We start from the raw sequence: 15,862 nt of genomic DNA, 5'->3' as shown, positions 1-15,862 counted from the left end.
CAGTGTTCTTGGCTGGAGAATCCCATGGACAGAGGAGCCTGGTGGGCTATGGTCCATAAGAACACAAAGAGTCAGACACAACTGAATCGACTTAGCACTAGCACTAACACATAATTAACACTTAACGCTGTTGACCAAGTGACAAAAAGGTCTCTATATGCAAAAGTGTTGAAATGCAGAGGAAGGAGGTAGTAAAGGGCTGTAGAAACAGGAAAACTCTGACCCATGAAAAATAATAGGTACTTAAATCTCAATTCTCAAAGCAGTGTTCCTCTGAATAACTTCACAGTCATGATGCTGTCACCACTTCTTAGCATGTCCTCAAGAGCTTATTTCCTGGTGGCTCGGATGCTAAAGAAACTGCCCTTAATGTGGAAGACCCAGGTTTGATCTCTGGGTTGGGAAGATCCCCTGAAGAAGGAAATGGCAACTCACTCCAGGATTCTTGCCTGGAGAACTCCATGGGTAGGGGAGCCTGGTGGGCTGCAGTCCATGGGGTCGCAAAAAGTTGGGACACGACTGAGTGACTAACACTTCACTTCAAGAACTTTTGGCTGGAGTGATTTGCAGAAGCTGTGATAACATTTGCTTTGGTGCCTGATCTGTTTTAATTCCCTTGGCTCTTGCTAGAGTGAGAGGCTGAAAAGGGGGCTTCCAAGAGATGGAGTGGAGTCTCAGCGGAGGTCTGCTGACATGACAGGAGATTGATGGTGGCATGAGAACCCTCTATGACTCGATCATCCATTTCCTCAAGTCACCACTTTAGCTAGAGTCCATAAACTTACAGGAGTTAGTTTTTCATCTTGCTGTGAGTTAATTATTCAAGGAATTGTGCTCGAAAGGAAGAAGGTGCAAATGTGACCCAGTGAAATCCAGAAGAAGTGTGGATCACTTAAGCTACTAAGTGACCATGAATAGGTCCATATTTTAGGGGGAAAGATGCTGGTGGCAGGAGAATGGTTTACTCTGCAGTCAGCAGACGGAGGTGGGGCTTCTTGCTTGATGTCCTGAGCTGCTACCCTCCTTCCTAGCTCCTGGTCCTCCCTTGGCTCTGGTCTCCTTCTGCCATGAGCACGTAAGGACTGATACCCAGTGTCCACGTGGGCCACCAGAAGGGAGACAAGAGGAACAGTGGTGCCTCAGCCGTAATTAGACCTGCCACCTTCTCTTCTCCAAGGCTTCCCGGCATTCTTCCCATCCTTGGGGTGGGGACAATTACTTATACAGTCTCCTACATACAAACGAGTTGCCTTCTGAGAGCGCGTTCGCTAAGTCCAACCTATTTGTAAGTCCAGCAAAGTGAGCCTAGGCACCCAGCTAACACAATGGACTATATAGTACTGCACTGCAGTGGCTTTATGATATTTTCATACAAATAACACATAAAAAGCAAACAAAAAAATAAATAAAACATTTCTAAGCATACAGTACAGTGCCTTGAAAAGTACAATAGGACAGTACAACAGCTGGCACACAGGGGCTGGCATCAAGTGACCAGGCGAGAAGAGTTACTGACTGGATGAGGGAGAGGACGGGGAGGTGGTGGAGCCGAAGGGCCGTCAGCAGCAGGAGACGGAGGGCGAGCTGCCCGTTCACTCACGCCTGATGTTGACGGCACAGCTTCTGGTTCCTTGCCGGATTCAATTCTGTTGCCCCTCTTGGAAAAACGATCCAGTGCCTTCTGGGAAGTAGCTCTTTTTTTCTCATCATAGGTAATGCGGTAGCACTGGGTTTCATTCTGAATGGCTGCTGCAACCTTCATGCACTGTTCTACATTCAGGTCCTAAGCCCCCCAAGACTAACAGAGCCTCCTGAAATAAAGTCCCCGTGTCATCTTCTGCATCATGTATCCTTCTGTTCTTCAGTTTGTTCATCTTCCTCTTGTCTATGTCCTTCTCTGGGCCTCCAGTTCCATCAGGTCTTCATTAAAGGCTCTCATGTTGTATGCAATAGTCCTGCAAGGTAGAGCACACCCGACTCTAGAGGATGCATGCACGTGGCAATGGACACCGTACACGTGAACTAACTTCTGTGATTGGACATGTGAACACCCGTTTGCATCTTTGAAAATTTGCAACTTGAAGGTTCGTGTGTAGGGTACTTGTTGTGTTTTACTTCTAATACCAGTTTATCTTTTTGTCTCCTTCTGCAGGACTGAAATGGATGCTAAGAAGCCAAGGAAAGGCAGTTTGACATCCTTCCCAATTTTGAAAGCAGCAAAGAAACAAAATCTCACCCCTGTGAAGGTAAGGACCCTTGCATTTCATTTGGGAGAAGAAAGGTTTTGTTTTGAACAGTGGAACTGTTGTGCCCCAAGCATCTCTGGTGACAGGGGGAGGGGATGGGGCAGAGCCAGGTCTGGGTGGGCCAGAGGGAAAACAAGCTGGATGGCCAGGGTGTGGTTTCTTGAACTTGAGGACGTCAAGATCATAATCTAGCAGGTGACCTGCATGTGAGGAGTCCTGGGTTAATATCTCTTCTGCAGCACCTTTTATTCTGCTCTGTATGTTATATTTTAGTAACTAAGTCATGTCCAGTTCTTTGCAACCCCATGGACTGTAGCCCTGCCCTGTTTATCTGGGCTCAATACTGGAAGTGTCCTGGTTTCGATCAAATAGCCAAGAACATTTTCAGAACAGGTCTGTTTCTGTTTTTCCTAGCATGGTCATGCTGTTTTTTGTTTTACTCTGCCTCTAAAACTAGCAAAATGCCACAGCACTAATACTGTGATGCGGTGACGCTGTGACTGCCCTCTGTAAGGTCAACTGCTAAATCAGGTGTATTTTCTAGTCTAATGCCTTTAGTATGGTTTTATCACTTACTCACAAGGTCATATTATCTGGGATCTTTGTTCTGAAAAATTTGCAGCAGACTTTATCCCAGAGCATTCTGGTTTGACTTCCTGAATCCTGCCTGCATCACTGAGTGGGAGGAGCGAGTCCAGCAGCTACCCAAGGCCTAGTGAAAACTCTCCTCTCTTCACCCACTACCTCCTTCTTACTTTTCGGCCACCTCCTCCAAGCAGTCTTCCAGATTTAACCCTGGCCTTCCCCCCTTGGAATTATACTTCATAAAACTATACCCTAATGGAAAATCCATTGTTCCCCATCCCTACCCCTGATTATCATGTACAACAAAAAACATCTTGCGGTATACACATTTGCAGAAGATTTATGAATACTGAAAACATCTCTTTTGATAAAACAAAAATTAATATAACATATTTGAAATTGTAAATCTACAGCAAATATGACAATATAAGAAAGGTAACATTCTGTTCACATTTTAAAATATGCAAACAGAATGATCTTGGTTGTGATTTTACTTTGGCAAAGTCATCATGAGTTTTGCAGTTTGCATTTTTCGTTTTAGCTGCTTGAGTATTTAGCTTGTGGAGTGTTTAGATGGCTCCCACAGAAGTCTTAGTGGCCAGCACTGTTCTTGTCTCCATTTTACAGATGGGGAAACTAAGATTCAGGTGAAGTTAACTGGTTCATGGCCATGAACAAGTGAGTGGAGGATAAACTCAAGCCCATATTCTTAGCAAGTCTATCCCACGCCTCTTTGATGAGTAATGCAGCTCTGTTATATGTTTCTTTACATATTTATTTACATTAACTTTAAGGAAAGAAAATTCTGCTGCAGTTACAGTCAAAAAATAAAATAATCACATTCAAGATAAATTCACGTATGTTGTCATTTGTTAACTCACAAATTGACAGCATCATTTAAAAATACTATTTAAATTTATAACTTATAAGGGTAGCCTAACAACTGATGCAGACAAGTGTTGAAAGGATTTACACATTTAAATTAATAATAATATATATTTATTTCATGACATTTAATATTATGTTATAAAGGTAGTATTATAATAATTTAATATGTAAGTATTTTAAAATGTGGATCTTGATAATATTTCAGCCAAGAAACTTTTTTAAAATGTGGCTTTTAAAATTGATTTCAGACAATGTGGAGGGGGGAGGGATAAATCAGGAGCTTGGGATTAATTACAGACACTACTGTATATAAGATACATAACCAAAAAAGACCTACTGTATAGCATAGGGAAATCTACTCAATATTCTATGATAACCTATATGAAAAGAATGTATGTAAAAAGAAACTGAAAAAGAATGAATAAAGTATATGTGTAAATGTAAGTTTACATATAAAGTGTAATATATGTATAACTGAATCACTTGGCTGTATACCTGAAGCTAACACACTGTACATCAAGTGTAATCCAATGACTTTTTTTAGAAAATTGATTCCGCTGTCTTTGAGAAATGGGTGATGCTCTAGATAGTAATCAGTTAATTTCAGTCACTCAGTTGTGTCTGACTCTTTGCGACCCTGTGGACTGCAGCACGCCAGGCCTCCCTGTCCATTACCAACTCTTGGAGTTTACTCAAACTCATGTTCATTCCTTTCAAAGAAAACAACCTCACAGCCACTGCTGGAGGAGATTCAGAACTCTGAGCTCTCAGGTGGGGCTGTCCCAGGGGACTTACCTGGGAGAGGTGTGGGCAAGGGAGCTCTGCTAACTTCAATTTCCCAGACAATTGATTGGGTGCCACAGAGTTTTTCAGCACATGTGCTGAGCCTTGGGAGAGTAGGCACCCATTCTGTTACTTCTTTTCTACCCTTGGGCTGCCCCTGTGGCTCAGTGGTAAAGTATCCACCTGCAATACAGGGGCCGCAGGAGATGCGAGTTCCATCCCTGGGTCAGGAAAATCCCCTGGAGGAGGGCATGGCAACCCACTCCAGTATTCTTGCCTAGAAAACTCCATGGACATAGGCGCCTGGTGAGCTACATCCTATGGGGTCACAGAGTCGGACATGACTAAGTGATTAACACCTTCACTTTCACCATTATTTATGGAGTGAACTCATATTTATGGAGTGAACTGATTTTTTTATGGGGTGAACTTTGAATATAACCATAGCAGCCAATCTAGAACTGATGGTTCCATGAAACATCAGCACATCACACAATATAATATCGGTGTTTGGGTGGACTTGGGGTTCTGAAGTACAGTGCTTACCTGCTGTTTCCCATTTTCTCCTAGAACCCCACTCTTCCTCCTGAGATCTACTTAATAAGTACCAGTTGTTTTGTTCTGCATTCCCAGGGTGCTCTCAATTTGGGGAGAGAGAAGGACAAAGATTGGAGTTTACTTTCCACCGCTGTAACAAGGACATGGGGCAAGCAGACATGGGGGCATGTCTCTGAGTATCAGAATTAATCAGAGCAAGTAGATAACTCCTGTTGAATACTTCTTTAGGCCATGGAAATTAGCGTCCATCTGCTTGACATTGGAGGTGGAATGAGTTGATGTCAGAAATACGGTCCCAATCCCATATGTGTTTCTGTATTTGCTCTTCTCAACAACACTGAGTGAGTCGGCACCCCCATTTTACAGAGGAGGAAACTGAGAACTAAAGAGATTAAGCAAGTTACCTAATAAAGTAATTCTGCTAATAAAGCCTGAAATCAGAATTCAGATTTTATTCTGTAATTCATTCATACTTTTTTAAAAATGGTTTTTTATTATGAAATGTTGAGTATGTATAAAAGAATATTTAGGGATTTCCCTGGCGGTCCAGTGGTTGAAACTTCACCATCCAACACAGGGAGTGCAGGTCTGATCCCTTGTCAGAGAGCCAAGATCCCACCATGCCTTGTGGCTCAAAAAACAAAAACAGAAACAGAAAACAGAAACAACAAGGTAACAGATTCAATAAAGACCTTAAAAATGGCCCACATCAAAAAATCTTTAAAAAGTTAAAAAAAACCCGAGCAATTTCTAAGTGTATGTGTCAGGTCTAAAGGATAGTATACAGTAGGCACTCTTGCATGTCCCCAATGCACAGTTTAAGAAAGATGGCCCCTGTGTGTCCCACCCCATCTTATTTCACCCTGTTCATTGACCCCCCTGAGATAACCACTCTTGAGTTTCACATTTATCATTTCATTGTTTTTCTAAAACTCTGAACCATGTATTGTTTAATTTTGCATGCTTTTATATGTCTTGAATTGTACTGCTCAGTTTTCTCTTAAAGCACACTTTGTAGCTCCGCACTAACAAACCCTGGACAGCATTTGATTTGTTTCACTTGGATTGATCAGGTCTTCACACTGATTGATCGGTGCCTGTGCCTGCCCTTTAGATATGTGAATATTGTTCTTGGGAACCTGATTATGAATCAATTTCACTGCCATATTCAGTGGTATTGGGTGTATTGCACTTCCTATCAGTTTTGATGGGTGAGTGTTTTTTTCCTTATGTTTTTGCCATTAAAAACACTGCATGTCTCCTGGCGCATACGTGCAGGGGTTTCTACAGCGTGCATTTAGGAGGGGTTTGCTGAGTACCAGGGTATGTGAATGCCTCGTATTACCAGATGACACCAGTGTTTTCTAAAGCATCAGCATGAATGTACCTGGCCTCTTGTAGGATGTACACGTTTCTGCTGGCACATACCCTTTTTATTCCTTGATTCAGTGTGGCTTCTTAGTTTGCCAGTTTAGAAGACATGACAATATTTTCTTCTATTTTAATTTGCATTGTGATGATTATCATGAGATTGAACCTCTCTTCATGTGTTTATTGGCCATTGGTGTTTCTTCTGTGGAGTGCCTGGCTGTGCCTGCTTTTGCTTAAATTTTTCTTTTTTCTTACTGATTTGTAGAATATTTATATATAATATATAAAACGTGAATAAAATAGAAATAAAATATACATATATTTATTTAATACATAAAAACTATTTAAAGTATTTACTAATGCTTTTCCGGTTATCACCAGTTCATTCGCTCATTCGTTTCCTTTCCGACTCTGCACGGGCTGCAGCACGCCAGGCTTCCCTGCCCATCACCACTCCCGGAGCTTGCTCACGTTCATGTCCATTGAGTCAGTGATGCCATCCAACCATCTCATTCTCTGCCGTCCCCTTCTCCTCCTGCCTTCAATCTTTCCCAGCATCAGGGGCTTTTCCAATGAGTCAGTCCTTCCCATCAGGTGGCCAAAGTACTGGAGCTTCAGCTTCAGCATCAGTCCTTCCAATGAATATTCGGTACTGATCTCCTTTAGGATGGACTGGTTTGATCTCCTTGAAGTCCAAGGGATTCTCAGGAGTCTTCTCCAACACCACAGTTCAAAAGCATCAATTCTTCGGCACTCACCTTTCTTTATAGTCCAACTCTCACATCCATACATGACTACTGGAAAAACCATAGCTTTGACTAGACGGACCTTTGTTGGCAAAGTAATATCTCTGCTTTTTAATATGCTGTCTAGGTTGGTCATAGTTTTTCTTCCAAGGAGCAAGTGTCTTTTAATTTCATGGCTGCAGTCACCATCTGCAGTGATTTTGGAGCCCCCCCAGAATAAAATCTGTTACTGTTTCTATTGTTACCCCATCTATTTGCCATGAAGTGATGGGACCAGATGCCATGATCTTAGTTTTCTGAATGTTGAGTTTTAAGCCAACTTTTTCACTCTCCTCTTTCATTTTCATCAAGAGGCTCTTCATTTCTTCGCTTTCTGCCATAAGGGTGGTGTCATCTGCATATCTGAGGTTACTGATATTTCTCCCAGCAATCTTGATTCCAGCTTGTGCTTCATCCAGCTGGAATTTCGCATGATGTACTCTGCATATAGGTTAAATAAGCAGGTTGACAATATACAGCCTTGATGTACTCCTTTTCCTATTTGGAACCAGTCTGTTGTTCCATGTCCAGTTCTAACTGTTGCTTCTTGACCTGCATACAGATTTCTCAAGAGGCAGATCAGATCGTCTGGTATTCCCATCTCTTTCAGAGTTTTCCCTAGTTTATTGTGATCCACACAGTCAAAGGCTTTGGCATAGTCAATAAAGCGGAAGTAGATGTTTTTCTGGAACTCTCTTGCTTTTTTGATGATCCAACAGATGTTGGCAATTTGACCTCTTGTACCTCTGTCTCTTCTAAATCCTGCTTGAACGTATGGAAGTTCATGGTTCATACACTGTTGAAGTCTGGCTTGGAGAATTTTGAGCATTACTTTGCTTGAGTGCAATTGTGCAGTAGTTTGAACAGTTATATTTGCAGCCAATACCTGGAATAGGAAATGGCAACCGACTCCAGTATTCTTTCCTGGGGAACTCCATGGCCAGAGGATCCTGGTGGGCTACAGTCCCTGGGTTTGTAAGGAGTTAGACACGACTGAATGACTCAGCACAGCACATGGGTACTCAGAAAATACTATTTGCCTTCACCTAGCATAATGGCCTCCAAATCCATTCATGTTGCTGCAAGTGGCAAAATTTGATTCTTTTTAAATGGCTGGGTAGTATTCCACTGCATATATTTGCTACTTCTTCTTAACCCATTCATCTCTTGATAGGCACTTTGGTTGTTTCCATGTCTTGGTTATTGTGAGTAATGTTGCTGTGAACACTGGGGTGTATGTATGTTTTTGACTTAGTGTTTTTGATTTTTGGGATATATACCCATGAGTGGAATTGCTGTGTCATATGTTAGATCTGTTTTTAGCTTTTTGAGAAGCCTCCCAACTGTTTTCCACATTGGCTGCACTGATTTACCAATAGTGGTATTTTTAAATTGTAAAAGCAGCCCATGTTCATATAAAACATTTGGGAAATAAGGGAGTCTCAAAGTTGAGTTTTGACTGTTGAGCAGTCCTCCTAGAGCTTTGATGAAATAAAAGGAGGTCCTGAAAACAGCCTGATGGCCTTCTCCAAGGCCCCATCTTTTTATCTTCCACCTCCATCCCCCAGAGGCTTTCTCCAGCCACCTTCCAGGACCCACGTCTCAGACAAAACAGGAATCCTCTCCAATGCCATGTACCCTTTGAATAAAATCTTTTTTACACTGCGGATTCCTAATCCGGACTCAGAACTCAGGACTATTAAAGAGACTCCTGTTATATTGGCTTAGATGAAGTGACTTAGCAGCAGCAGCAGAGATCAGTGAGGGGCCACAGAATAATGCATTAAGCTTACAGTCTTAAAGGAAAGTTTCTATTTGCCCTGGTGGATGCAGGCGATCACATGCCTGGGGATGCTGCGGTACAATGAGGGTTGTCATGGGCGATGGGTGCCTCTTGAGGAAACTGCCAGAGACAAACAAGCAGGAGGTTCACACACTTGTGCAACCGGCCAGTCCTGTGAGTGGGTGCAGGTGTCCAGAGATGCCAGCGGTCCTCAGGGTGGTCAGGCCTGGAGCAGCTGGAACCCGGGGTGGATGGCATCTGTGAACTGCTTCCTCTCTTTACCTGACCTGTCTTGCAAATATCATTTTTTATGTGTGGTGTACTGTGACAAAGATTGAGAAGCCCTGTTTTGTGCAGTGGTTTTGAGTCTTGGTTCCAGAAAAAGATGAAGGGTTCCTTTAAGACACACTCCCAGCGGTCACTTGAATGAATCTTATAGACAGCTTGGAACTCTGGAGGTTACACCTACCCACCCACCCCAAGTCCATGCAAATTTCTCACAAATGCTCACCAGGTGGACTCTTTCCTTCCAGTGATGGGGCGCTCACTCGCTCATGAGCTCGTGACTTTAGAAAATCCTTCCTTTTATTGTCCCAGAAACTACTTCCCTCTATATGCCACACATTGACCTGACTCTGTCCTGTGGCTCACATGTAACAAGCTTTTATTGTGTCCTAAGTAACAGTCCTTCTGATATTGTCCCTCCCCTCAGAGATTTTGGGTGTTTTATTAATAAGTCTTTTTGAAGAGCAGTTTTACGTTTTCTGAAAAATGAAGCGGATAGTACAGAGTTCCCCTATGCCACTCCAGACCCCATGTCTAGTTTCCCCTATTATTATTATCTTATGTTCTTATAGTACATAGTCACAACAGGGAGCCAATACTGATACATTATTAACAAAACTCCATCCATACTTGGGGCAGGTTTCCTTGTCTTTTTACCTAACATCCTTGGTCTGTTGCAGGATCCCACCCATGATATCACGTTACATTTAGTTCTGTCTCCTTAAGATAATGGTCAAGTGTCTTGGCTATTCAGCGCCTTCCACAGTCCACCCTCTGCTCCAGCTTAACCAGCGTGAGCCGTGAAGACCTTCAGAGCATGCCCAGATACTGTTTCTTTAAGCCAATGAGCATGTTCCATACCCTCCCTTCCAATGAAGGCTCACGTCAAGCCACACCCCTCCCAAGAGCCACCCCTGGATGGAATCTTCCGGGATGGACCGCATGCGCAGTGGTCACTTGCTGCTTTGTTGTCACTCACTGCCCATGCTTTTTGGTTGGCATTTAGTTTTGGTTGCGTTTTGTAATGTACTTTAAAAATAATTTTATTTATTTGTTTTTGGCTGCGCTGGGTCTTCACTGCTGCACAGGCTTTTCTCTAGTTGCGGTGGGTGGGCTTCTCATTGCAATGGCTCTCTTGTTGCAGAGCACAGGCTCTAGGACACTCAGGCTTCAGTAGCTGCAGTTCCCAGGCTCTGGAGCACAGGCTCAATAGTTGTGGTGCTTGGGCTTAGCTGCTCCGAGGCATGTGGGATCTTCTTGGATCAGGGATCGAACCTGTGTCTCCTGGGATGGCAAGCAGATTCTTTACCACTGAGCCACCAGGAAAGCCCTTGTAATGTTCTTTTAATTTGTCCAGTCTTCTCCCCAGCTCATCCTCAAAGCCAACTTGCCAGCATTGTTGATGGCTAATCCCCACGAAGTTATTTGGTGAGAAGTTGGGACTCAGATTTGTAGCTGCAGTTTTTACTCAGATAGCATCACTGTCCACACAGTAGACAACCGAATCCTGCATCTGGTACACGTTAGCCCATTAAATTAGCTTTGTCTGAGGCCATGGTCCATGCTTTATGTAGCCCGCTCTCCTTTAGACCACGTCCCTCTTCTAGGAAATCAAGATGGACTGTTCTAAATAGTCCCATCAGGGACTTCCCTGGTGGTCCAGGGGTTGAACTCTGAACTCCCAATGCAGGATGCATGGATTCCATCCTTGGTCAGGGAACCAAGATCCTGAATGCTGCACAGTGTGGCAAAAAGATAATAGTAATAAATTAAATCGGGGACTTCTATGGTGGTCCAGTGGTTAAGACTCTGCACTTCCAATGGAGCAGGCAGAGAGGTTCAGTCTCCAGATGAGGAACTAAGATCCCACATGCCATGCAGCATGGCCAATTTTTTTTTTTTTAAAGTAGTCCCCATCATGACAAGTCTGGGGAGGGATTAGCTGTGCTGGGTGGTATTAAGTTAAAGTATTGTACCCAGTTTCTATTTCACTGTGGCCTGGATACCAAGTTTTATGGATGTGGGTCTGGCACAGGCTGTGTCTCAGTTTTGGACAATTGTCATTCCCTAAGAAAGAGCTGGAATCAGAACCCGTGGGCTCAAAGAGCAGGACCTTGATTCAAGCTGTAATGTGTCTTTGCTAAACTTGAGTCACTTTGGTGCCACCGTCATGCTTTTTGCCATATCTACATAGTCCTCACACTCTCTTTTTCACTTAAATTTTAGTTCCATGTTATATAATAACAACCACCAAATTACAGGTTTAATGTGCTATAGTTTTTTAAATGAATATTAAAGTAAATGCATAACCTTTAGGTAACTGTGATCTGTTATGTTGGGCTTCCCTGGTGGCTCAGTGGTAAAAGAATCTGCTTGCCAATGCAAAAGACATGGGTTGAATCCCCGAGTCAAGAAGATCCCCTGGAGAAGGAAATGGCAATCCACTCCAGTATTCTTGCCTGGGAAATCCCATAGACAGTAGAGCCTAGTGGGCTACAGTTCATGGGGTCACAGGGTCAGAGACAACTTAGTAACTGAAAAAACAAAAATTTGTTATGTCACACACCTGCACTGTGAGCTTACTGCCCTTTAGTGGGTCACATCTCTGCTATTTGGTCTTTCCCACTCCACCTCTTTCTAGAGGTGAGGTACACTCTGATCAGGTCATTGGTGTCCTGACTGGGCTCCTATATTCTGGTAGGTTCTGCTAAGGTACCTTCAGAGCCACTCTGAGGGAAAAAGAGGTTCTGGGCAAGATTATAGATATTTTCTTCTCTTTAGAAAGAGCAGTTCTGCTTTTATGTCTTCCCGTGTCCAAGGCAAGATTCTTTTGAAGAAAGGATCCTGTGAAATGTTTAAGAGTGAAAACTCCTGGGCAAGTCAGTTCAGGATAAGCACTGGTAGAAAGATCATTTGTTTGGGTATTCATTCATTCAATCATTCTGTTCTCTGAGCCTCTCAGCTTTTCCTAGCTTGGGGGTCAGGAGAGCTGGCTTTGTGTGTGTCCCACTTATTGTAATGAAGCAAAATAAGCATTGGGCACCGACAATGACACCAAGTCACATGTTATTCCGATTCTCTCTCACTGGGCCCGGGTTGAGAGTAAGCCTTTGCTTCAAATCCAGAAACCACCTTCCAAGGTCAAGAACTTGAGGATGACCCAATTCTTGAATAAGGTAGGAAGTGATGCTTCAGGTCTTTTCCCTAGCAGAGGGTGAGGGGTGGTGGGTGGCGGGGCATGGCCTTTAACAGGCATTTTTGGACCAACTCAGCATAACATGATGAACATGCTCTACCCTCATCACCACACCCCATCTCTGCCCAACTTTAAATGCTGCTTCACTGATAGACTGTGTGCGTGCATGCCGTCACCTCAGTTGTGTCCGACTCTTTGCGACCCCATGGACTGAGCCCACCAGGTCCTCTGTCCATGGGATTCTCCAGGCAGGAAGACTGGAGTGGGTTACTATGCCTTCCTCCAGGGGATCTTCCCAACCTAGATTGAACCTGCGTCTCTTATGTCTCCTCTGTTGGCAGGAAGTTTCTTTACCACTAGTGCCACCTGGGAAGCTCCAACATCACACTGCTGCTGCTGCTAAGTCGCTTCAGTCGTGTCTGACTCTGTGTGATCCCATAGACAGCAGCCCACCAGGCTCCCCCATCCCTGGGATTCTCAAGGCAAGAACACTCCAGTGTTCTTGCCTTGAGAACATCAGACTACCTGTCTCCTAATCAATCAGTCAATGTGGGGGAGAGCAGGGATCCAGGTGGACAGGTCAAGTCAGTAGTGTAGAAGAGCTGGAGGACTTCCTTGGTGGTCCAGTGGCTAAGACTCTGAGCTTTCAATACAGGAGACCTGGTTTGATCCCTGGTCAGGGAACGAAGATCCCACATGCTGTCTGGCATGGCCATAAGAAGTATATATATTTGTTAGAGGAGTTGGGCACTTGTACTGCCCGGAAGAAGGTTTGCATTGTACAGCAGGAAGAACTTCCCCTGGTCAGGGTGGTAAGATGTTGGCATGATAATAATGGCTAACGCATCTGGAATATTCTACATAGATTGTCTGGTTTACCTCACAAAAGCCTTGTGAGGTAAGTCCCAGTTTTATCCCCATGGCAGTGCTGAGGTAGTTGAAGCTTACAGAAGAGGTCAGTGTGACTGTCCAGGGTCTGCAGCTAGAAGGTGTAGGAGCAGGGATTTGAGCCCAGAGTCCATCTGCAGGACCACTGCACTTTTCTCTCCAAGAACTTCAAAGGCAGATTTTGCCCTGGATTTGGTTCGTCCTTGGTCTGGGGAGGGTGCTTGGAACACTGGGTCCCCCAAGGTGTCTGTAACTTACCAGCTTCTCCTGTAGAACACTAACCCCAGCTTCACGTCGCTGCCTTTCGTGGACACCAAGGGAAAGAAGACCATGATGAACTTCCCACACATCAGCAGTAAACTCCCACTAAAGCAGCCCTTGCTGTATCAGGTGAGTCGGGAGCAGTGGGTGTGGCCTGGGGCAGGCAGATGAAAAGACCTTTCTGCTTTCAGTCCGAGTTCAGAGAGGTCTAGGATGGAGGGAAAAGGCCATATTGAGCTGAAGAGTCGGGTTCTGGTCCTGTTCACCTTCTTTACAATGAATGTGCTCAGTCGTGTCCGACCCTTTGTGACCCCATCGACGGTACTCTGCCAGGCTCCTCTGTTCATGGGATTCTTTAGGCAGGAATACTTGAGTGGATTGCCATGCCCTCCTCCAGGGGATCTTCCTGACCCAGGGATCGAACCCCCATCTCGTGAATCTCCTGCACTGCAGTCAAATTCTTTACCACTGTGCCACCTGGGAAGCTCCCATACTACACTTGATCTTAGCCAAAAGGCTGAGAAGCGATAAATGTAATGTTTATAATGAATGTAAAGTTGAACAGTAAGTTGTTGACTTTCTGTATTAAACAGACTCATGGTAGGACTGTCATGAGGATTCATTGAAAAGTGAAGTGTCGAGTGTGTTAATGGTAGAAGCATGTATAAACAGTACAAAATGTTGGTTTTCCTTCCGTGTCCCCTAACTGTTTGTGTAAGGACCAAATGAGATCACGTGAGAAAGTGCCGAGTTAAGGAGCTGTATACGCACCGATGCTCAAGTGTTTGTGCCCTTTGGCAGGTCATTCTATCTAGTTAGGAACTGGCCTTCTCCAGGTCAATAGGAAAGAACCATTCCCATCCTTCCTGCAGGAAGATGTCCCTGGGGTTGTCCGCTGCAAACTGTAATGTACAGGAGTTTCACAGAGAATATGGAGAGCCAGATGGATCCTTCCTTTGAGAGAAAGAGTGTGAAAACCTACTGTCACTTCTTTTTAATTTGTGTTTTAGTTGCACCGGGTTTCCGATGCTGTGCAAGGGTTTTCTTCAGTTGTGGCAAGCAGGGGCTACTCCTCCTTGTGGCGCTCCGTCTTCTCGCTGTGGTGGCTCCTTTTGCTGCAGGGCGCAGGCTCTGACTGCACTGGCTTCAGTAGTTATGGCTCCAGGGCTCCAGGGCACAGGCTCTGCGGCATGTGGGATCTTCCCAGAATAGGGATCAAACCCTCATCCCCTGCGTTGGCAGGCAGATTCTTAACCACTGGACCACCAGGCAAGTCCCCCTGCTGTCTTGCAATCACCATTTTCTTCCTGGAGAGGAACCAAAGTCTGGCTGGCTGGGGCTATTCTTGGTCAGACCCATGGTTTAGGACACCCAGAAGTGGCCCAGAGAGGCCTTGATTGCGAGTGCCTTTCCCTGAACAGGAGAATCAAGCTCACTGTCAGAAGTCTTCTGAGATCAAGCCTTCTGAGACGATCTTCCCTTCGAACGTGAAAACCCAAGACACCAAAGCAGAGGAGAAGCTGCCCAAGAAGCCCAGACACAAGGTGCCTCTGACCGCGGCAGGTGTGGCTTTGGGGCAGCAGTGGGGTGGGGCGGGCGTGGTTATGACGTCCATCAGGGCCTTGTCACTTTCACTAATGGGTGGTGGGTTGGCCAAAGAGTTTGTTCGGGTTTTCCTCTATGAGGTTATGGAAAAACACCAACTTTTTTGCCAACTGAATACATCAGGGTGGTCTGAGCGAGGGTTGGAGAAGAATTTCCAGACACAGAGCGTTTCAGAAGGGGGTGAGTTTATTAAGAACAAAGAGCAGAAGTAATGCGGGCACTTCACGTGTAGGCCCGGTCTCCCATACCTCTTCATTTCCTTGTGAAGTTCCTTCTCCGACTCGTCAGCACTTTGTCAAAGAATGTGGTATCCCCCCACCTCACCCCTCATCCTGGTTCATCTGCTCTTAACACAGTTTCTCTCTCTCTCTTTTTTAATATGACACAATTTAATCCCACCAAATTGCTTTGTTTTCATATGAGATATTCATATATTTTTTTTCTTCCAAACCTTCTGTAATTACACATTTGATTTTGCATTGATCCAAGATTTAGGGGAGAGAGTTTGCTCCCAAGTGGCTGTGTTTTTGTATTGCTTTGCATCATTGTAGTTGATGCTTTGGCTGATGTTGGTTTTACCTAATATCTGCTTTGGGATCAGTTGGCATATGGAATCTGAATTCTGTGA

At 44.4% G+C, this 15,862-nt stretch overlaps 1 protein-coding gene across 1 annotated transcript in view; it reads left to right on the top strand.

The window, feature by feature from the left end:
- The first annotated feature begins 2,156 nt into the window (after positions 1-2,156).
- DYRK4 (dual specificity tyrosine phosphorylation regulated kinase 4) overlaps positions 2,157-15,862 on the top strand; it is a 34,527-nt gene continuing 20,821 nt past the window's right edge. The window contains exons 1-3 of the mRNA XM_088836754.1: positions 2,157-2,246; positions 13,642-13,758; positions 15,051-15,192. Coding sequence (XP_088692880.1) covers positions 2,160-2,246; positions 13,642-13,758; positions 15,051-15,192 — 346 coding nt within the window. The 5' untranslated portion in view covers positions 2,157-2,159. The remainder of the gene's footprint in view (positions 2,247-13,641; positions 13,759-15,050; positions 15,193-15,862) is intronic.

This window comes from Moschus berezovskii, chromosome 6, assembly GCF_049115385.1.
Source record: "Moschus berezovskii isolate FMDL1 chromosome 6, NW_MosBer_1.0, whole genome shotgun sequence".
NCBI lineage: Eukaryota > Metazoa > Chordata > Mammalia > Artiodactyla > Moschidae > Moschus > Moschus berezovskii.
The sequence above is the reverse complement of the archived record's forward strand: the minus strand, read 5'-3'. Positions and strand labels throughout refer to the sequence as shown.